Consider the following 20915-nt stretch of genomic DNA (forward strand, 5'->3'; position numbering starts at 1 on the left):
CGCAGCCGAGGCTGCAGTAACCGGCCGTGAAAATATTCCCGTTTCTGCAGAGCAACAGGGGGTCAAACGTTTAAGAACTCGTTTTCCCTCCCCTTCCTAGCCAACGCTGCTCCAGTGCTTGGAAAGGTTCCTGTGCCAGTTACCCGTTTCAGCTCTTCCAGTCCCTTTTCACACCCAAACACATTCTCTAGTGAAATAAATTCCATTCTCCTCTCTCCCACAAGAAGACATTTATTACAGATATAACACAGTACTAGCAAAACAGGTGACAGACTTGCAATACCCAAGATCACATTTGACATTTTAAGGGAGGCATTGAGGACAAAGCAGTTAATTTGGGAGATCACACTGGCTCAGAAGAATAAATACCTTTTTCCATTACACATCAGGTATGTTAAGTGTCTTCAAACAGTAAGTTTCTTACATATCTTACAGGTCACAATGCACAAAACGTTTTCTCAACGTGTTTGGGTTGTGTGTTACTGAAGAAGTATTGGGCCTATAGATATTTTAGAGCTATCTTCGCTTCTAATGAGCTCCTATGTAGAATGGCTTGGCAAACTTTGAACAAATACAGACAAATCAGCTCTGTGCAGTGAAAAAAAAAGCTGAACCATGCTGAAATACAATAAATTCAAGAAAGAAAATAAGTAACTTCCTTCCAATTCCTTCACTCTTCCTAAAAGCATGTTTGTGGAAAAAATACTAAGTAAAAAGCATCAAATGAACAGTATTTGACCTATGCCATGTTAGCTAAAAGTTGTGCTAGTGTTTCATTAAGACTTGCAGGTAAGGTGTGAAATGCAGGCTCTAGAGCACTACAGCAAGGTGTGGAAATGAACCTGGCTGCTCGGTGGGGTGGAGGCAAGAACAGGGAGGGTGCTGCTCCTCTGCAGAGGTGTACATTTGCTGGGGGGTGCTGACAGCAGCAGGAAGAAGCCAGGACAATGACTGAGCCTCCACAGCTTTATGCTGTGCTGCAGTTATTACATACAACTTATCAAAAGGGTTTAGGAAAGCCATTACCAAATAAACTAACCTATTCATCTACCCATCTCCCCTTAAACAAGTGAATGTTTAAATTTGTTCACTAGACCAAGATTACATAGAACTGAATCAGTGTTCATAGGAGTTACAGTACAACCACCTTTATGGAACCATAGTACAACATTTTAAACCGACTGTATCTTGAATATGTAATACATCCTTAGGAGTAACTAGTATAAAAAGTATCAACATCAGTGGTTTGAATATAAAAATTTATTTAAAGTCAGAGTATGCAACAAATAAAACCTACAGAAAACAGATTTTCCCATCACAATCTGTTGCTTACCAAATAATATTGTGAAAACACATTCCTTCAGTCATTATAAAGTTCTTAAAATACAAAAGAAATTAAATTTTGTAAGAAAGTCTAGTAGACCAGAGACTGTTTCTTCCAAGGTGTTTTGCAGAAACAAGGCTATCCCCTTCAATACATCCCACGCCATCCTCCTCCACCCATACTTCCTTGCCCATAGTATCCTCCACTATTTCCACTGCCACGACCTGCAAACAATTGACACAAGGTCACGCATACATACCTTAAAAAAAGGAAAAATGGGATGGGTAATACAGAACAACTGGTTGAAGATGGCAACTTACACTAACAGTCCAGCATTAGTGCTCTTAACCAGCTGCAGTCTGCTGCAGTAGCACAATGTGTAAAGCCCCCAGAGATTGTTTCCAAGAACCGCTACCCCTCTTTCCCTTCTCCAGCCCAAGGCCTGGCACCCTTGCCCCCTCTCTATCAGAAGACCGACATTCATTTCACTTTTCCCCTGAACACTGAGAAGAGAACCTGTACTTACTGTATCCGCCCAAGCCATCAGGAGTTCCGTATCCACCGCTGTAATTGCTACCCATTCCCATCCTGCCAACAGAGCCGTAACCTTGATCTGCAAAGCCAAAAGTGCCACATTACAAGCCTGGACCTCCTCAGACTTGGCAAAGCACCAGCTAAATGTGCAATTGATGCATACCCATTCCATCTCTGCCATAGCCTCCCATTCCAGAGCCACCTCCAGCAGTGGAATTCAGGAATAGCTCAATATATCGATGCTCTGTAAGAAGTGGAGAAGCCTCAGTTTGTTTCCCAGACCAGAAGCAGAGATACAAAGCAATCCCCCCCACCCCCCTTACAGACAGACAGAAGGCTACAAAGGGGCAAGTTTGCAATGTGGTAAATTGGGAAAACCTTAGGATGAATCTGCTGCTCACAGCCCTGCTAGAGCCTGGCCAAGCAGCAGCATCAGGGAACACGACACTCACGCATGTGATTCTTATCCTTGGACATGGCAGCTACTGCATCCTCATGTGTTACAAATTCCACATCTGCCTCTCCTGTAGCTCTTCCATCTGCTCCAATATCAATGTGAACTCTTATAGGGTTCAATGGTGAGAAAAACTAGGTAAAAACAAATTAAAAAACGAATCACCTTAATGAAGAATTCAAGCCAGGTGCTTTTTTTCCATTCCCATGGTTAGTGGTGCACTGCTTTAATTCTATGTCACCCTACCACACAAATTTAACTACTCATTTCTCAAGTAGTACTTCGTGGTTGTGGGACACTAAACATCAGGTTTACAACCCATTGTTACTACACAGCTTGGCGAGCTGCAGCTACAGAGCCTGAGGAGCTTTCTCTGAAAGCAAAGATACAAACAACTCCTGCCTACACACACTGCTTTGAGCAACACAGTCAAATGTGATGGCACCCTGGACAAGAAAATAATCAGTTTTCATTTGGCTCTGCTTCTTCAGATTTCTCAAAGGATGCATTCGTGGAATTCAAGAAAAGCTTCCTGTCAATCACACTGCTCTTCCTCCCTGCTCCAGATCAAAGCCTGACTTTTGGTCCTTGTCACAGTCTTTACCCTAAAGTAAACAATCAAACTGGCACAAGAAAATACACCTCCATTTAAGTACACTAACCCACCCACAAAAGCAAACAAGCACAAACTGAAGAATGGAGCTCTGCATATATAATGGATAGGTACAACTGGCAGGACAGCCCCTCTCCAAGATGTGCTGTTTAAACCAGGCCTTGTAGCCTAAGAAAGCTTTTTCCCCTGACAGCAACACATGGGCACTGACACAAGAATGCACTCCCAAAAATCCTGTGGATGCCCTTCTATCTGCCGGATCCTTCCCTGATTTCTTACAAGAGAGGAACAGTCCTCTCCAAGCCATCACAACTCTACAGCCTGCCCACCCTGCCCCTCCTGGACTAAGTCTCAGGTCAACAAACAAATATACAAACTCAGCCATTTAAGTTTAAAATCTTGTCATTTTCACAGAATCACATAAGCTTAAACAAATCCTGAAGGCCTTAAAATGAGGATACCGATTGCAGCAATGGCTGTCTCTGGAAAACACCTCTCACGGAGAGAGCAGAACGCAAGGATTAATGATAACTAGAGCTTTGCTGACTTCTCTGGTAATCCCACCTCAGACAGTAGCTTTACAAAAGCTCGTTAACTTTGGCAGATGTAGCAGTGAGTTGTTTGAGAAGGCTCCCCGAGCTTGGGCCGGGACAGACAGGGACAGGCACACTGCTGGCACGAGGAAGCCCTTTCCCCCGTGGTACTTACGTTAGCAATATCGTTTTCCGTGGCTCGGAAAGGTAGCCCTCTCATGTGAACAAAATGACCGCCACCATGGAACCCCGACCCTGCATCTCCAGCTCCATAGCCATGTCCTCCCATGCCTATTGGAAAACCCAAACCAAAAAAACCCACACACCTCTAAGATCATGAAAAGCCGAAAGTCATCACTACTCTTTTTCTGAAAGCACTCAATTACTTCAGTGAATGCACGGTGTTTATGCTTCCCATGTATCAACCCAAACCTTAACCAGAAGCCCTCCTAAGCCATCTATTTACCTTTTCTTACAATTCCCCAATCCCCTCCCCTTTTTTAACAGCCTTCTTTACCAAACAGCAGAATGAAGCTATTATCTTGGTCTTGGAATTACTATGTCTTACAACTCAAGTAACAGGAAAACCTTTTTAGACAAGCTATTAATTTCTTTTACCTCTCCCATCCCGCATTCTGTCGTCATAGCCGTCATTTCCATAGCCATAGTTATTATAGCCACCATAATCATCAAAGCCACCATATCCTGTGCAATGGAGAGAAGGAAAGGAGCGATTACATGACTGCTCAGAAATCACCGAGCAATGCACACACAACACTCAATTTTGCAGTCTTTGGGCACCCAGCACTTTGCAAACAACCTCTGCAGACTGTCAAACCTGGACTTCTGAACATGGTACAAAGGTATGTTTTTTTTTTTTATTTAACAGAAGACTGAAACATGCAAATGGTAAGATCTGATTCTAATGAAAATAGCTTCCTTGTTATTAATGTTCATCTTAAATAAGCCAACTGTTTTGATATATTACAAGTTTTGATATATTACAGCTACTGCCATTTCTTATTTCTTGACAAGTATGTCAGAAACATGAGACTGCCAAGAGAACCTGCGTTCATTAGATGAACATACCACCGTCATATCCACCACCTCCTCGACGCATTCTGTCATACATACTTCCACGCCCAGCTCCATAATAACCCCCTCTTCCTCCTAATGGTCTATCATATGGTCCAGGTCGCTGTTGTCCCATCATTCTTCTTGGCATGTCAGAGAATCCTCTGATTTCGCTCTTACTACTTTTGAAGATTTCAATGTATCTGATAAAAGAGCATTTTCAAGGTACTAGTAAGAACACAGGCAGAAGCAGTCTGAGTTTTACAAAAGGCCGTACTACATTTTCTAGAACTAAACGTACAAGCCAATAGCAGTGACTAGAAATACCATAAAACTTAAAGCTTCTCCTCAAAACTCTAAGAATCTTAAGTGTATTAAAAAAACCCCACTTTACAGTGGCAAAAATTATGATGTGAAAATTCAAGCTGTACAAATTAAGCTTAAAACATGTCTTTCCAGTATGAGAAACATACTGTTGAAAAACAGCGTCTGGCTATAGCAGCATTTATCACAAATTACCCTACACAAGCATGACTGAAACAATTTTCTGAGTTTAGCAAACTACCCAGCGCAATACTGTCTCCCCCACCCCCCAAATCTACTGTATTTCCCAAGTTAACGTAGGATCAGTTATAAAAATTCTTAAAAACAGCCAGTTCCCCAATGGTCCCCAACCCCCCAAAAGCATTACTGACCCACAACCCCCAAAAAATAAAGATTTAACACCATCCCAAACTCTCCATCCCCACCTGTGCCCTATTCTTTCCTTGTGTTTCCCCAGAGCATTTTCTGCTATCTCCTTTGAAGCAAACTGCACGAAGGCCTCCCCTGTGCTTCTCCCCTGGTAGTCCAGCGTCAATGTTATCCCATTTGGCACGATTTCCAACCCTTTAACCCAAGGACAAATAACCCCGTCAAGGGGAACAGTGTTAAAGGCTGAAACATTCCCATCTGTAGCAAATACTTAAAGCATATCTAAACAACAACAACGAAAAAGAAAACCACCTCTTTTTCCCCCATCACCCAACAATACAAAGCCCATGATCTTTCATTAAACATTTATGGATTTAGCCATACTTCTTTTCTCTTTAGACTATACAAAAATACAACCACCTAAGTTACATGAAGAAATATAGCTACCAATCAAGGAATTTAACTGATCCAATGCTAGCATTCAGGTTACCCCAATATGCACGCTATTGTTTCCCACCTCGACAAAATCAGATACATTTTGTGCTCTACTGCATCTGTGGTTATCTGTGCTTCATTTACAGGGCATAACTCTTAAACGTAACACAAACTAATTTAACACAATCCCTCCCCACCCACCCCATTAACAGCTATTAAACATGTACAAAGCATTTCTTAGAAGATACAAAAAGCCTCTAAAGAAACCCACTACACTTCGGCTATACTGGAGGTACCTTGGAAGAACTGAACAATCTCTTCTTTGCTGCAACCAAATGGCAGGCCTCGGAGTCGTACCACTGTTCCATCATTGGTTGTATCATTGGGCCCATTGTGCTTTCCAGTCCAGTCCATCTTTTATTTTATTTAAATCCTAAAGAAAACCCAACAAAACAGAAATAAAAACCCCTGAGTTTCTGTCCACGCCTGAGCCCCTCCCTTCAAAAGAAATCTGTTAGGTTTTGGTTTTTTTAGATAACCAGCACGATAGATCGACAGCTTTATTTCTGGTCCGGGTTTGAAATCGCGCATTCAAAGACATCCCTGAGGGGATCTAAGCCCCTCACCAGGGGAATGTAAACCCGCCACTGGGGCTGCAGCCGGGGAGCACCGCGTGGACGGCGGGCAGCACGTGGGCAGGCAGGGCACATAAAACTCGGCTTTTACTCCGAGCACGTTTCACATCCGCTCCGTAAAGCTCTGAGGGTTTTGTTTTCTCAATTGTTCCTTTCCTTGCAGCGTGACACTTAAGGGGCTGGAACCACAAGGCCTTCCTTTGTCTGCCCTCAGTCGGGGGCGGAGTGGGGTGCGCGTGTGACGGGGGCTTGTGAAGGGGGGCACCTCCACCGTCCCACAAAGGGAGCCGCCACCGCCGACTCGTCGGGCGCGGAGCCACTGCGATCCCGCCTCCCGCCGTCCTCCCGAGAGCGCGGCCCTGACCCCCCGCCCGCTCCCCTCCCCGCCGCCATTTACCGCGCCTACCCGGGGCGCCCGCCACTCGCCCGCCGCACTCCCGCCGCGCCCCGCCGCCCACCTCCGGCCTCGGAAGAGCTGCTCTGAGCCGCCCGGCCCGCGCCCCCTCACCGCCCGGGATCCCCCCTCGCCCGCCGCTCTCCTGGGACCGCCGCCGCCCTCAGCTCCGCCGCTCAAAATGGCGGCCACGAGCGGGAACGAGGCTCCGCACCGCCTCCCCCCCTCCCCCGCCCACGGGCGCGCGCCGGGCCCGACCCGGCACAGGGCGGGCCCCGAGCCGCCGCTGTCGGCGCCGTTCGGCCACCGAACCCGCCGGGCGGGCCCCGCCGCCACCGCCACTCGCTCCGCCCGCTCGCCCTCTCTGCTCACCGCGAGCCTCTCGCGCACCCCTGGCAGTGCCCCGGCAGTCGTTCGCGGCAGGCAGGACGTGCCTCCTCCCTCACAGCCGAGCCGTTCGGTGGGCCCACACCTGCGCAGCACCCACGGGCAGCGGAGCGTCCGGGCCGCGCGACTATCGCGATACCCGCGCCGCGCGCCGCCTCACACCCGCTGGGCGGCTCCCGCGCACGCGCGACTCGCGGGGGGGAGGTGCAGTGAAAGGGAGTGACTGCTCATGCGGAGTAGGGGAGGGGGGGGGGGTCGTTCCCGCCTTTTCCTTTCGCCACCTCCGCCGCTGAGGGGCCGCCCGTGCGCGTGCGCGCTGCTCCCTCCATCGCGTGGCCGCCGCCGCTCGTTTTGGCGCCACGCGGGAGCGCGCGTGCGCGCGGCCCCCGCGGCGGGGGAGGCGGCGCGCGGGTGCTCGGGGATCGCCTCACGCCGCCATTACCTTCACGACCCGCGGCGGCAGCGGCGGTGGCCCAGTCGTGCTCCGGAGCTTATGTCCCGCTCAGCGCGTCCCGCTCCCTCGGCACAGCTTTGGGAGGGAGGGAGGGAGGGAGGATGAGGAAGGTTGCCTGGTGTGGGCGCACGCAATGGCTGCTCAACCTGCCGATCCCGCCTCCCTCAGAGCGGGGCAGACTTGGCCGGGCGCTGTGGTGAAAGGACGCGTTGAGGCGCTCAGGGGCTGGTGCCTAGGAAGGCTAAAATATATGCTTTAATTAAAAAACCTACAGTAAAAAAAATCAGTGCGGAGCGCTAGGGGTGCGGGAAAGAGTCTCAATCCGTGTCGGCGCTAGGAAGTGACGAGATGGGGCTCCGCCTGTCGTCAGGAAAACATTAGCTTGGAGTTGTGCTGGCGGTGTGGGTAAAGAGCTTAGGGCGTACCTTACGGAGCTCAGCCTGCGGCTGGACGGGTGCACACAGCAATGCACATTCCAGTTTTTACGGTCGATGCATTTACAAACCGGCCATTTTCTGGAAATCCTGCGGCAGTTTGTCTGCTTGAAAATGTAAGTTAAAAAGAAAAAACAAACAACAAACCCAGGTGTTCTTTGAGGTAACTGCAGTGACATTGCCACTCTGTACTTCGCCTGGGCACTCTGCACTGCATCAGACTTTTCTTTTTCAGACTTGTTTGCTGTGGCAAATACAGGGAAATTAGCAGAGGGGTGCTCTTTTTTTTTTTTTTCCTCAAAACGATGTCATACAAGACAACCTTTGAATTTTTTGTGGGCTGTTAAAAATGTTTTATTAAGGAACAGACTGGATTTATTTTGAGTTAAGAGAAATGGCTTAATTTCTTCAAGAATGATTCAGAATAAAGTTTCTGAAGGATTGAGAAGATTTCAGAGTGAAATCTGAAAAGTATAGCTATGGAACAGTACTCAGTAGGATTAAACTGTGGGGCTTGGTTTTGGATTTTGGTGTGGGTTTTCTGCCTTTTTTTTCTTTCATTTCTCCTTTCTCTGAAAAGAAAAAAAGACCTGGATACGAGTATTTTACCTTTAGTGTGTTGGGTTCAGCTTTAGCCAAGTTTAAGCAACCAGTTTTTATTGCTTCAGTGTTGCATGGTAGTTTTGGTGCAGTTCTCCTCATCAGGGTGTTGTGAGGAGTTGGTAATAATTGGTACTGATTTCTAACAGAAATAATTATTAAGAAGGATTAGAAATTTACAGGCCTTGTAAGGTTGTATAGTAACCTTGCCAGGTTTGTATAGTAACTCCCGATAAAAATTGTAAATATGAAGGTATTCATTGAGTAGTCAGTGTCTTGCAATGACAATATGAATCCTTTCTAGATGTTCCTAAGTCTGTCAAAATCTCATATAACGTTGCCTACTTACCAACTCAGCTAAAGATATGACTGGGAGCATCTCTCTTCAGAGAGATTTTTGGCCCCATAAAATCTACATACTCTACAAATTATCTCTGCTTTAAAATTATGAGCTTCCAATTGCATTTTTAGTTTTAATTTTACTTTCTTATGTTAAGATACCACTTTACTTGCATGCTGCCTTTGGAATGCAGGCTTTTAAAAAGTTTATTCTACAGTTCCTGGAAGTAAAGCTTTAGTGTGACAGCTAAAGCTGAGATCCTAATTCAGCATTTTATTCTAAGATTGAAGAAAGTGGGATGCAACCATGCAAGACAACTGTTCACTGCTCCATCCAGAGTCTCAGCAGATGCTTTACAGAAAAAATCAGGAGAAATGCAAGAATGGCAATGCCAGTCCTTGCTGAGTTTCAGAGGTGCCACAGGATGGCAGTATTTCAATAAAGTTCCATGTAATTAAAAAAAAAAAAAAGAAGCTATTTTTAATAACATTTTTACTGGTCTTTGTTCTGGTCTGGGATCTTTACAGTAACTGACAGAACTCTTCCTGGGAGAAAGGGAATGCAAAGTGCTAGAATGTTGTTTGACTGTACAGAATTCATTCTGGAAGCATAGCTGTAGTGCACTCATCAGTTATTGGTTTGTGGCTGTAGTATGGGATTATTGGCTGGAAAGGATTAGTTATTAAAGGAAGTAATTCGAGTTAAAAGAGCACATTTTTATCTCCTGGAGGCTGACCCTGATCAGGTCCCTTACATACTTTGTTTCAAGTTTCAGTGTTTTAAAGATCAGATTCTCAAACCTGGCCAGTCTGCATAACTGTGAGGTAAGAGCAGTGGGACTTGAGCCAAGGAGAATGTTATACAATCCTTGGGGCTTGGGTATCCTGGGATCAATGTCCACTGCATTGAATCACAGGCACTCAGTGAGCTCCAGCAGTTTGCTTTGTTTTTCTCCCCAGTTTGTCTCTTCTCAGCTCTTATAGAGGAGCATATAGTCCTACTTAAACTATTTTTTACTCTCAGAGAGTATTTTGAATTAAAACTGAATCTGTGTCTTATTATAGTAGAAAAATTAAATGACTGCATTTGACAGAAAGCTTGATTCTGCATGTTTTGGCCTGCTCTTGATTGGATTTCTTATTTCATCCCTAGGACTTGGGTGAAGATTTGCACCAAAAAATTGCAACAGAAATGAACCTTTCAGAAACAGCTTTCATCAGAAAACTGAAACCTGGAGATGACTTTACCAAAAGTTAGTGGTTCTATTTACAAAAAAAACCATCAGACAAATGCAGAGTTCATTCAGACTCACTCTGTGGATTAATTTTCAGCTGAATCAGTTTGTTGAATCTGCTCACTTAGCAGTTGTGTGGTGGCATGAGCCAAGGGGCTGGGCTAAATCCACTACTCTGGACTTAGATTCCACGTTAAGGTGTTTATCATCTTTGTTGTTTGATGGATTGTGCAGGGATTAGGATTTTGTACAGTCTCTGTAATTAAAAATATTAAGCACAGTAGTAACTATAATTGGTTGCTCCTGTTGTTAATAAATTGGAGTTTATATTAGGGTTAGACTAATCACTTGGAGCAAGAAGTGATAATACTTTTCATTTTTCATGTTAGCACTTTGCCAATATGTTTAACACACTTATTTTCAAGTCTTCTATATCTGATAGCATACAAAATGCCAGCTTCTTTATCATTATAGTACTTTTGATACTAGTGGGCTGGGGCCATTAGGTTCCACCACAAGGTGTTATTTGGGTTCTGTTTGTTTTCTTTAGAGGGGACTGACTTTAATGCACTAATTCTCCATAGTAGCAATGACAAGACTGGTTTGGATTTAAAAAAGAAACCAAAACAAACCAAAACTGTTGCTTTCCACTTTCAGTTGTGTTTGTATGGTAATTAGTCACTTGAAATGCGTGTGCAAAAGTTACAGGAAGCCAAGTATCATAGATGACTGTTCCAAATTTTGTAAAGAGCAAATAGAAGTATGATTTCTAGTGAAATGAAGGGTCAGTAGGCATTAGAGACTTGTACCAGACTTGACTGGTGGTTTAAGCAAAATAATTCACAACTGAGCTGACCCCAGTACAGGTTCTGTTTTACCAACAAAACCATCTATGACCTCTAAATGGTAACCTGGCCTGTAGGTGTATACAGATCATGACTATGTCTTTGCAGGATTTCATAATGCACAAGGGCGTGGAGGATTTATGTTCTAAATAAAACTTGTTTAGGAGGAAAAAAATCTGTGCAGCATGCAAAGGTTGTTGACCTGACCTGTATCAAAAGGGATAGCTATTTTGAAAAATCAATGTCAAGAGTGTACCTAAAAGTGTGTTTAGGACCAAAATTGATTGTAACATGCTCTTTCATTAACTGAGGCATCATCACTCTGTATATGTTGAGGTAAAATGAAGAAATAGACTTCTTCCACTTAATAGCACTAAATATTTTTTTATTTTTTCAAGGTTCCTGCTTTGGGCTCAGATGGTTCACCCCAGCCAGTGAAATTCCTCTCTGTGGTCATGCTACTCTTGCATCAGCTGCTGTGTTATTTCATGTACAGAGTAGGTTTACAACCTATGTATCACTCTTAACATTTTAGAACATTTACTTCTAATTAAAACCTCTATTTTTTAAGACAAAGGCAGTGAAACATTCAGAATATCTATAGAACACAAATGGAGATACCGTGGGCGTTGCCTTTTACTACTGCTCTGTAGTTGCAAGGCTGTGGTCGGAGTCCAATACCCTGCTATTACTCCTGTTTAAGAAAGATGCTAAATATGCAAATGTCATCTGGAAGAGGTACAGTAGGATTTGGTGAATAGGGAATATTGCTCTTTCTGTTAAAAGGACATTCCCATTCATTCTATGCACATGCAGGAATGATTCTGTGACAGTTGCTGTGTTTATTAGCCTCAGCAGATTTGTTGAGTTAGTTGGGAATTTTGCCCAGAATACAGTGTTACTCTAGATATATTTGAGCTGCACAACTAACTTTTTCTGAATATAACGAGCTACTCCCAGGGCTATAATTTAGGTAGAAATTCTTATGTTTGATTATGTTGCAATGTTCTCTCTCTAGAAAATACAAATTCAGTTCTCACGTTTGTGACACTGAGTGGGGAATTAAAAGCCAGACAAGTGAAAGATCATATTGTCCTGGACTTGCCACTTTACACAGCCTACCCTCAGGTTAGTCAAAATTTTATTCATGATAGACTTTCAAGGAAAGTACGTGTATGTCAATATATGTGTCTGTCTATAGTTGCATAGGCATATAAATACAAATTCAGTTTTTTTATAGTGTGGTGTTTTTTTTCAGGAACTTACGGAAGTAGAAGAATTAATAAAGGTAAGAAAAAGAATCTATCAGTAGTCTTAAAAAAAACCATTCATAATTGCTTTGCTTAGTTTTATATATTAAAATGGCTGAAAATGGTGACTGCTGGATATGCTCCTGAATTTGAAGCACCAAACTTCAAAGCTCTCAATAATGAGTCAGTAGCTCAGGGAATGTAATTCTCCAGAAGACTGCAGCTGAACCTGTGTCTCCCATAACCATTGAGTGAAGCATTTCAATGGCATATTCAGCTTTTTGTCTGCATAAGAGGGCAGTCTGTGTCCTTGCGCTCCTCTAGGTCCTGGATTTCTTCCCTAATTGACATACGTGGGGCTTGTAACTCACCCATATCCATTCATGCACTTGGTGCATTTGCTTTTCTTGCTTGCATGTACTTGGTTTGCATGGAAGACCTTGCATAAGCCTTCTTCTAGCAGGGAGTGTGCTCTACAGAAATGCCCAGGGGATAATATTTTATATTCAAGTGATGTTGGGTTTTTTTGTCTCCTTTGCTTTTCCCACCAGGCAGCTGTTGGTGATTTGAGTGTTCAAGATGTCCGTTACTCTCCTGACACAAAGAACCTCTTAGTCCGCCTCAGTGATACTTATGAAAGGTGTCTTACTCTCTTTTAATTTTTGTCATCAAGAATGCTGAAATTGAGGTGGCCTGTTTAATCTCTATTCCTTACCTACTAGGATCTTTTATCTAGTTTTAAATCAGGTGGAGATTAAAAACCTCTGATTTAAATTTCTGTATAATGTGGTTATTTTATCTTTTAATATGAGCTTATTGAAGCCGCAGAGCTGAATAAGATCATTCTGAAATCTGTCTTCAAGAGGAGGAGGAAAATAGGAGGAAATAGTTTTAATGATGGTGTATTTTTCCCATCCGAGTCTAAAGATGATCCAGTAACCTGGCAGAAAGTTGGGAGTCCTGTTTCAGTTCAGGGCACGTTTGACAGAATGCCAGGGATTCTTACTTCCATTGGACTGTAATCTGCTTACACATGCTTAACAGCACCATAAGTAGCTTTAGAGAGGAAATTCCCATTCAAATTATTCCAAAGCATTTGTTAATCTCATCTGGATTTCATTATTAATTCAAGTATGATTTAGGTATATACTGCTGAAACATAACTTCTTCAATCAGGCCAAATTACTATTATTACAAACTTGGAGTTTGGCCTAACTAGTGGTTAAAGTCAGGGGTGATGGGAAAAAAAGAAATATTCTCAGCTGAGTACTTATTATTTTACTCTTTCAGACTATTTTGTAGGGAGGTGTCAGCCAGTTGTAGACTGCTTTAGAATGCCGTGAAAACCTGAATGATGTTAATTATTTTCCTGCTCTGAAAGGAGGTGGAGCACTTGGTACATTCTGTAGTGGGGCAGTAATTCTTTCCATGATTAAAATGTTGAAACGAAACGTAATTTTTTTTTTTTGGTGGCTAATATTTCAGGATGCTCTGTTTTCAGAAATAAATAAGGAATGCATGGCTTGAGGTTTTTCCTCTGCTCGTTCAGAGTGTCTTCCATTGGGAAGACAATGCTAGGAATCTTGTCTCTAATATTTTAGGACTGGTTTTGAATTGTAGAGAAGATGATTCAATAGCTTTTTTCTTCTTTTCAATACTTACGTTCATGTAAAATAAAGAATATGGGCTATTAAAATTTCATAATTATATTGAAGGCCTGTGTTGGAAGAATTGAAAGTGAGTGCACAATACTTTTTGTCAGCTGAAAAGACGGGAAAAGTGAAAGGATTTATACTCACTGTTAAGGGAGATTCCAGTGGAAAAGGCCATGATTTTTACTCCAGATATTTTGCACCTTGGTATGGAGTTCTGGAAGACCCTGTTACAGGTATGTGTTTGCATGATAAGCAACTCCTACTTCTGTTTCAGTTCAATTAGAAGGTTCTTATTAAAATTCATTATTCTGTTTTTGTACTTTGGAGTCTTATAAATTGCTGGTTTATATAGATAGCAGGAATGCTCATTAAACTAAAAACTTTTCCTACTGAGGCCCAACTCATTCGCAAAAAAATCAAATCAGCTGCTTGCTGTCATTAGGCCAGATACTCTTGTGTCTTTTTCAGATCTTTTCCCTCAAGTGTTACAATTAGAGAAAACTGACAGACTAGTTCAGTCTTGGATGAGTATTGCAGTGGAAATTTATATCCTCTTCTGTTGTTGTATTTCTTTTTTATTACTTCTTGTGGAAGTAATACTGCTTTACCATACATTGAAATTATTAAGCCTTTAGTTCTGTCTGCTGTGCAAACTCTTAGTTTTTGTTTTTTTTACACTAAACGTGTGGCATTTGTTTTATGATATTTACATTTTGACTATGCTTACTCTGTAAAGTAGTGATTGTAATTTAATACTGTACTGTTTTCCAATTTGTTTTAAGGATCTGCTCATGCTGTTTTAAGCAGCTACTGGTCAGAGCAGCTGGGGAAGAAAGAAATGCTTGGTAAGAGAAACTGTTTTATTGCAAAGCTGTCCATTTATGTAAACCTACTCACTAGAAAAGAAAAAGGTTTTATTACTACTGTAATCCAAATTGTAGCAATAACTCCCTATCCATTTCCTCAAGATGAATAGAGTATTATGTCATATTTTGTGTGCAAGGTAGTCTTTGAGAACCTGCTTTCTTTGCTATCTACCACCATGACACATCATACCCCAGGGAGTTTGAAGTGTTGGTTTCTGGATCATAACCCTCTGCAATCAGTTTTTGATCTTGGCTTTTGGATTTTAGTTCTCATGACCTTTCATCATAACTGAAGCTTGGTGAACCTCAGGAGGTGTTGTTTGTGTATTTTGATTCAATCAGTGAGGTATGCTTATTAGATCACATCTTTGTTATTAAGCAAGAAACTTGAGAACCTGGTGGAAAAAAAACAAGAGAAACTCTTAACGTATGACAGTGCTATATGAGGAGGTGTCTCCTTGCTTCTTCTGTTTCTAGTGCTTTGCCAGAGAACAGAAGAACAAGAGAAGCAATACAAAATACCCTTATCCCCTGCCTGGTTCCCCAAGAGGGGACATGGGCAATTCTGCTCACAAACCTTTGGTTACATTTAGTTTAGAACAGAGGTTGGATACTTGATCTAATAAGGTTCTTTGTCCATAAAAGTAAATACTTTTCCAAACAAACAGCTATTCTGAGTATAAGCCTTTCTGTATTTGGTCAAATGAATCTCAAAATGAATTTTCTTGAGGATGGTAAATCTTAAAGGATCCTCCACGAACAGGAGATTATCCATCATGGACTGAAGGAACAATTTAACGTTCTGTCCCAAAGATCTCGTATTTGCATTTACACCACACAGTATCTGTGATAGCTTAAATGGGGGGTGGAGGGGAGGAATCTCAACATATTTTCTAAAGATGAAAAACTGTCTCTGGTGATGTGTCCTTACATTTTCTCAGAAGATTTTGATGCTTTTGGATGTTAATGTGGAATTTAAACTCGCCATACCATCTATAGACACTGCTTCGTCAAGTGCTCAAATGGACTGAAATTCTGTCTGTACTTAAAATTGACACTTGCTACCTGCTTTGCATTTTCATGTATTTTGTATCTACTGTCCCTATTCTGCTTTCAGAGAAACTAGCTCAAGCAGCCAGGGCAACTGATACTGTAATCAGCTTCTATAATATGTTTAGCACAAAAAAATCCTATCTGTCCACAAGATAGGCTTGTCTTGTTTTTTTGTTTTTTTTTTTTGGTTTTTTTTTTTTTTTTTAAATTCACATTCCATGCATATATGTCCTCAAACTTCAGTGGTAGAAATCATGCAAAACTGTTTTAAATAGGACAAGTTGATGTGTGTTTAAGAGAAAATAACTTTTCCTTACATGTCTGAGAGGTATCAGGTGGTACTGGGCAAATTCTACTAATAACGAGATTATTTGGAGAAGACAGGCTGGTATTCAAGGACATTCCATATTACCAAATACTAATAAATAAGAGCATCTTTGGACTTCTTAGAAACCTCTGTGGTGGCTTCTGTAATATCCGATACTTTTTATTGCAAGAATAAGAGAAGAATTTCTTGCATAAAATGAAGGATCTGTCAGTTCCCAAATAGATTACATATAAAATAATATAAAAAGGAGGAACATGAAATCTATTGTCAGATCTCTCTGGCTATTGAGGCTTTTAGGAGGAGGCCAGCTACAGCTCTGCTGAAGCATCAGACTTAATTTCCTGTGTTTGGGTTCTCTTCCTACTTTTTATAGACTAAATTGTCAAACAACAACTACCCCACCAACTACTAAGAGAATTTTCCAGTGCTTTTACAAAGTGAAATACTTTATGATCTTTTCTCAAAGCTGGGTATGTGTCCTTGAATTTAAGCTGCTGGTTCAATCAGGGTTTTGTATGATTCCTTGCCTTTCTTACATTGGAGAAGTCTTGGCAATGTATAAAAATAATAATCTCTCAGGTGTACAGACTTCTACAGTTGCTATTGAATTGCAGTGTATAACAATTGTCTGTGTATCCAGCCTTTCACACTGCTGTCATTTTATAAATGTTACTAAGGTAACATTTATAAACATGCATAGGGAATTTTATACAACCAGACAAATTAGTGAGGACTTCCCAAATTATGGTGATGAGAAAGGGCTTATCCATGACAATTTTTATCTCAGTTTAAGCTAGGGGTATCTTTCTGTATCCGTTTACTTGGGACAACTGTAGTAATTTGTGGAGAAGTTCGTTTCTTGTTACTGCCTTTAACTTCTCTGATTCCTTCCAGTACAGAACAGGTTTATAGCAATTAAGGGTTGTTTTCTGGGGGCAGAAACTAAACAAAAGTTACCACAAACATTACCAAAAGCAACCAAACACACAAAAAGGCAGAAGTTGCTTTGTTAAGGTGCAATCAGTCTACCTATATTTAAGTTTTTGTTAATTGAATTCTCATGAAGTCAGGCGTTTTCATTTCAGCTTTCATCTTTTCCAAGTAACCTCAACACATAGATGGACAACACTGGATTTTTGCACAAGTGTAACATTTCTTCAGAGGAGAGGTATTTCCTTCCATCAATCACCAGACTTGTCCACTGTCTTTCATAGAATAAAAAAAAGTATTGGAGATCTTCACTTAGGTTAAGGAACAGGTGCTTCCTTCTCTATAGAGCTTAGAAATTCAAACAAAATACTTGTGATTTCTTAAAACATATTATTACAAGAGTGTCACTTCTTCCTGAGTTGATGTCATTCTGATGACACTATGAAGAAAAAACATTAGTCCTTAAATTCATTAAGCAGGGGTCATTGATCTCCATCTAGGCTGGTAAGAAGCTCTGAAAGAACAGGGTAGTGTTCATAGGAGGCCACCAGCTGATACATGAGTGCAGGGATGTCATACTGTGGTACCAGCATACTCAACCTCACAGGCCTTGTGGCTGCTCCTGAACTTTCCTGTGTGTCAGGTCAACCACAGAGGAGCCCAGGGCACTGTGAGCTCAGCTGTTAGATGTTTGTACACTTGTACATACTTGTTTTCATAGAAAATATATATAAAATCTACGTATAGTATGAGGTATTCCTGGTAAATACAGGCATGGAATAGGCATGCAACAGCTTTGTAATCTAAAAGGTGAGTGCACTTCAGAGCTGCCTGAATGCCTCCAGAGGTACTGCTGTTAAATGAAATCCTCTAGGTATTGAAATGTTCTGTGCAGGCCTGTCTACTTTTGGACATAGCATGGAATATCCGTGCTTTTGTGTGAGAGAAGGAACAGTTCAAGTGTTATTTTCATATAAGCATGGCTAGAAGTTTCTTTTGTTTCTTTTGTTATTTTTTCTTTTTCTTCTGCTTTGGGAATTTCTTTAAAAGTAAAATAAAATGGACCAATTTCAAAATAATCTCAGTAATCCTTACATGAAAGAACTAGAGTTTGAACATTTAAAGAAAAAAAAACCCCATGCCCAACCAACCTTTGGAGCGATGAAATAATTAATCTCTTTAATTTAAACCTGCTCTAATGTGGAAGAGCTTAGGTGTGTCTCCATACCTGGCAATAATAATTGATCAATTTTAGCTAGCCTGGATCTTTTAAGAGTCTAAAATATTCAGTTGAAGTATAACTCCGTTCATAAATGGTGTTCTGACAAGTTGAAAACAACCCATGGTTCTACAAATGGAAAAGAACAGAAGGTATCTATCTCTATCTCTAAATAGCTCATGTTTCCACTCTTTCAGAGTGCTTGCTTTGTCTGAGAATCTAATCTGATCAAGGAAGAGCTTTCTTAGCAGCAGTGGCTGAGAAATAGTTTTAAAGCATATAGCATATATGCCATCAGAGAGCCCGTGTTCTGTTGGGTTCTGAATACAACCTCTACCCAATTCATAAACTGTGGGTTTGAGAGGAAAAACGTGCTCTTCAGCTCTGGACAGCTTCTGGAGCAGTCAGAACTTCACTGAATAGAGACTGAACATTATTGTCTCTTCATCCATTTAGAACCTTTCACAAAACACTGCTGGAAACTCAGACCTTTTCTGAATGCTGTCTTGAACCAGACAATTTTCTGGTCAAGTCAGGCAATTGAAAGGAGACTGCTGAAATGAGTTAGGGACTCCACGTGCTAAGTGAGCATCATCCCACCTGTGTACGGCTCAACAGTTCAGGCAAAAGCGTAGTTCTCTAAGAATTACAAGCAGAAGGCTGCTTCTACTTCAAGTTTATCCAGCTGCATTAAATTATATCTTCAAGATTCTGTAAATCAGTATCTGTTGCTGCCTGTGTAAGAATTTGGTGTCTATTTGTGACTATGTTTCTTTGTTGACTTTTCCCACTGCCTTTGTGAGCTTATTGACCCTTTAGCCAGGCACTTTTTTTGAATGCAGTATCAGCTTTGGGTGTTCAGTGCCAGGAAAATCATTATTCATTGTCATGCAGATAGGCTTGGCATTCTTCCTTCTTCCCTCCAAAAACTGTATCCCATGAAGGGAGACTTGAAGACTTCTTAGATGCACAGAAGAAATTTCATTTGCTACAACAAAGCAAACTCCCTCTCACTGTTTGTATTAAGTAGCAGTTTTGTCAGGCTCAATAGGCAAAGCCTAGTTGGCAATACACCATCAGCTGACCTTCATCCGTAAAGGCAGTTCATCCAGGGTGTCCCTGGTGCACTGTTTGCCCTGGTGCTGCTTGCTTTCTGGAGCCAGAAGCCTCCTTTCCCTGAGTTTTCATGGATTTCTAAATAATTTGTGATGCACACTAGTTTTTTAACTCTGGGCTCTTGTTTCTGTTTAGCTTTTCAATGTTCCCGCCGCGGAGGAGAGTTGAAGATTTCTGTGCGCAGTGATGGAAGAATTGACATTGCAGGGCAAACTGCTGTTGTGTTAAGAGGAAACCTGACTTTCTGAAAGAGCTGGCACTAATCTCCCTCTCCTCTCACTAATCACTAATCTTTGTGTTCCTCTGATTATGCTGATTTTATCTCAGCTCTAGGCAGTGAATGACTGCTGTTCTCAAAAGTTTTTGATTACTAATTGTCCAAATATAAAAATTGCTTGAAAGTACTCACTTCTTCTCTTCAGGATCGTTGGTATTCTTCACTTCCATCTTGCTACTTCTGATGTGTACTGACCTATGAAAATGTTCAAGTACAGCCATCTTGTTTCTCTGCTTTTAAATTATTCTTCTCTTTATTTCCAAATTCCATGGTAAAAGCCCTCACTGCTTCCTGGCTTAAACTGCAGGCATCTGTTTGATACTCGAGCTTTTCCCTTATAGATAATTTTCCATGAAATCTGAATTAGTTTTTTTTTTAAAATGGTACTTCCTCAGCTGTATATTGAAATGACAGCCATGTTCATTAACTTACTTGAATTAAATTATGAAAAAATAGAAATAGTTTAGAAATATGCCTTGTGGTTTTCTTTTATGAACAGTATTTTTCAAAGTCAAATGGTATTGCCTTTGATTATAGCACTGCTGCTTAATCAATACTTTTAATTAAAGGTTTAGTAGAAAGATTTAACAGATTGACCTTGTGATACACATAAAGCTGATTAAAATCTGAAAAGGAAACTTTATTGGTTACAGCAGTGTCAGTTATTTTTCAAAACCTGAAGATTTTCTAAACTGAAGGTTTCTTCTATAATCTTCATGAAGTATAATGCTTCAGATTTTATCACCATGATGTGGTCTTTCACTGGATTTATTAGGAATATGGAACTTTCAGGTACTCTAGCTGAAACTGTTTTCCCTTTCATGTCACCTCTGTCCTAAGCTTTGCTTTAGTTCTTTACAGTATTTCAGGGTGATATGTTTTGAATTCAAAAGATTCAAAATTCGAAAGATTCTAATCTTATGGGAACAATTGGATGTCATCCCATTATACATCATGAGGAACTTAGTTGTGCCAAGTTGCTTTTTTTCCATTTATTTTGAATTTCATCAGAACTTGTTACTTACATCTTACTTAAGTCCAAGTAGCTGGACAAGTAAGAGTGTGAGAATCTTAATTTAAATAGAAAGTTCTTTCTCCTGCAGCTACAAAGAACATACCAAACATGATTTAAATGCACTACTCAGCTCAGGGGCTAGGTGGCAAGCAAAAGGAGTCTCCAAATGGAAATGCACATTCTCTTCCTGTACTCAGTCTTGCTGAAGTTGGTGGAGCTGCAG

General features: G+C 41.4%; 2 protein-coding genes across 4 annotated transcripts; one reads left to right on the forward strand and one right to left on the reverse strand.

Moving 5' to 3' along the window:
- Positions 1-1242: 1242 nt before the first annotated feature.
- On the reverse strand, positions 1243-7187 carry HNRNPH3 (heterogeneous nuclear ribonucleoprotein H3). Of its 3 annotated transcripts, none has more exons than XM_062496280.1 (10): positions 7080-7187; positions 5957-6093; positions 5282-5420; positions 4593-4735; positions 4077-4163; positions 3634-3749; positions 2311-2446; positions 2022-2102; positions 1851-1937; positions 1243-1548 (listed from the first exon to the last, which is right to left on the reverse strand). In XM_062496280.1, the coding sequence occupies exons 2-10, from the start codon at positions 6072-6074 to the stop codon at positions 1472-1474; spliced, it is 984 nt and encodes a 327-aa protein (XP_062352264.1). In that variant the 5' UTR covers positions 6075-6093; positions 7080-7187; the 3' UTR covers positions 1243-1471. The 3 variants fall into 3 exon arrangements, with proteins under 3 accessions (XP_062352264.1, XP_062352263.1, XP_062352265.1); XM_062496279.1 differs by having other exon boundaries at positions 4548-4735; XM_062496281.1 differs by lacking the exon at positions 5282-5420 and having other exon boundaries at positions 4548-4735.
- A 743-nt stretch (positions 7188-7930) lies between these two features.
- PBLD (phenazine biosynthesis like protein domain containing) lies at positions 7931-20023 on the forward strand. Its single transcript, XM_062496509.1, has 9 exons — positions 7931-8080; positions 10057-10156; positions 11382-11480; positions 12002-12111; positions 12242-12271; positions 12785-12873; positions 13949-14121; positions 14671-14733; positions 19536-20023. The coding sequence occupies exons 1-9, from the start codon at positions 7997-7999 to the stop codon at positions 19646-19648; spliced, it is 861 nt and encodes a 286-aa protein (XP_062352493.1). The 5' UTR covers positions 7931-7996; the 3' UTR covers positions 19649-20023.
- Positions 20024-20915: the final 892 nt, after the last annotated feature.

This window comes from Cinclus cinclus, chromosome 7 (genome assembly GCF_963662255.1).
Source record: "Cinclus cinclus chromosome 7, bCinCin1.1, whole genome shotgun sequence".
Classification (NCBI taxonomy): Eukaryota; Metazoa; Chordata; class Aves; order Passeriformes; family Cinclidae; genus Cinclus; species Cinclus cinclus.

Coding starts and splice junctions, on each gene's coding strand:
- PBLD (XM_062496509.1), top strand. CDS start 7,997: ATGCACATTCCAGTTTTTACGGTCGATGCATTTACAAACCGGCCATTT. Junction 10,157..11,381: donor TGGAGATGACTTTACCAAAA/GTTAGTGGTTCT, acceptor TATTTTTTCAAG/GTTCCTGCTTTGGGCTCAGA. Junction 12,272..12,784: donor AAGTAGAAGAATTAATAAAG/GTAAGAAAAAGA, acceptor TTTTCCCACCAG/GCAGCTGTTGGTGATTTGAG.
- HNRNPH3 (XM_062496279.1), bottom strand. CDS start 6,074: ATGGACTGGACTGGAAAGCACAATGGGCCCAATGATACAACCAATGAT. Junction 4,164..4,547: donor AGGTGGTGGATATGACGGTG/GTATGTTCATCT, acceptor TCCATTGCACAG/GATATGGTGGCTTTGATGAT. Junction 1,938..2,021: donor CTATGGCAGAGATGGAATGG/GTATGCATCAAT, acceptor TTGGCTTTGCAG/ATCAAGGTTACGGCTCTGTT.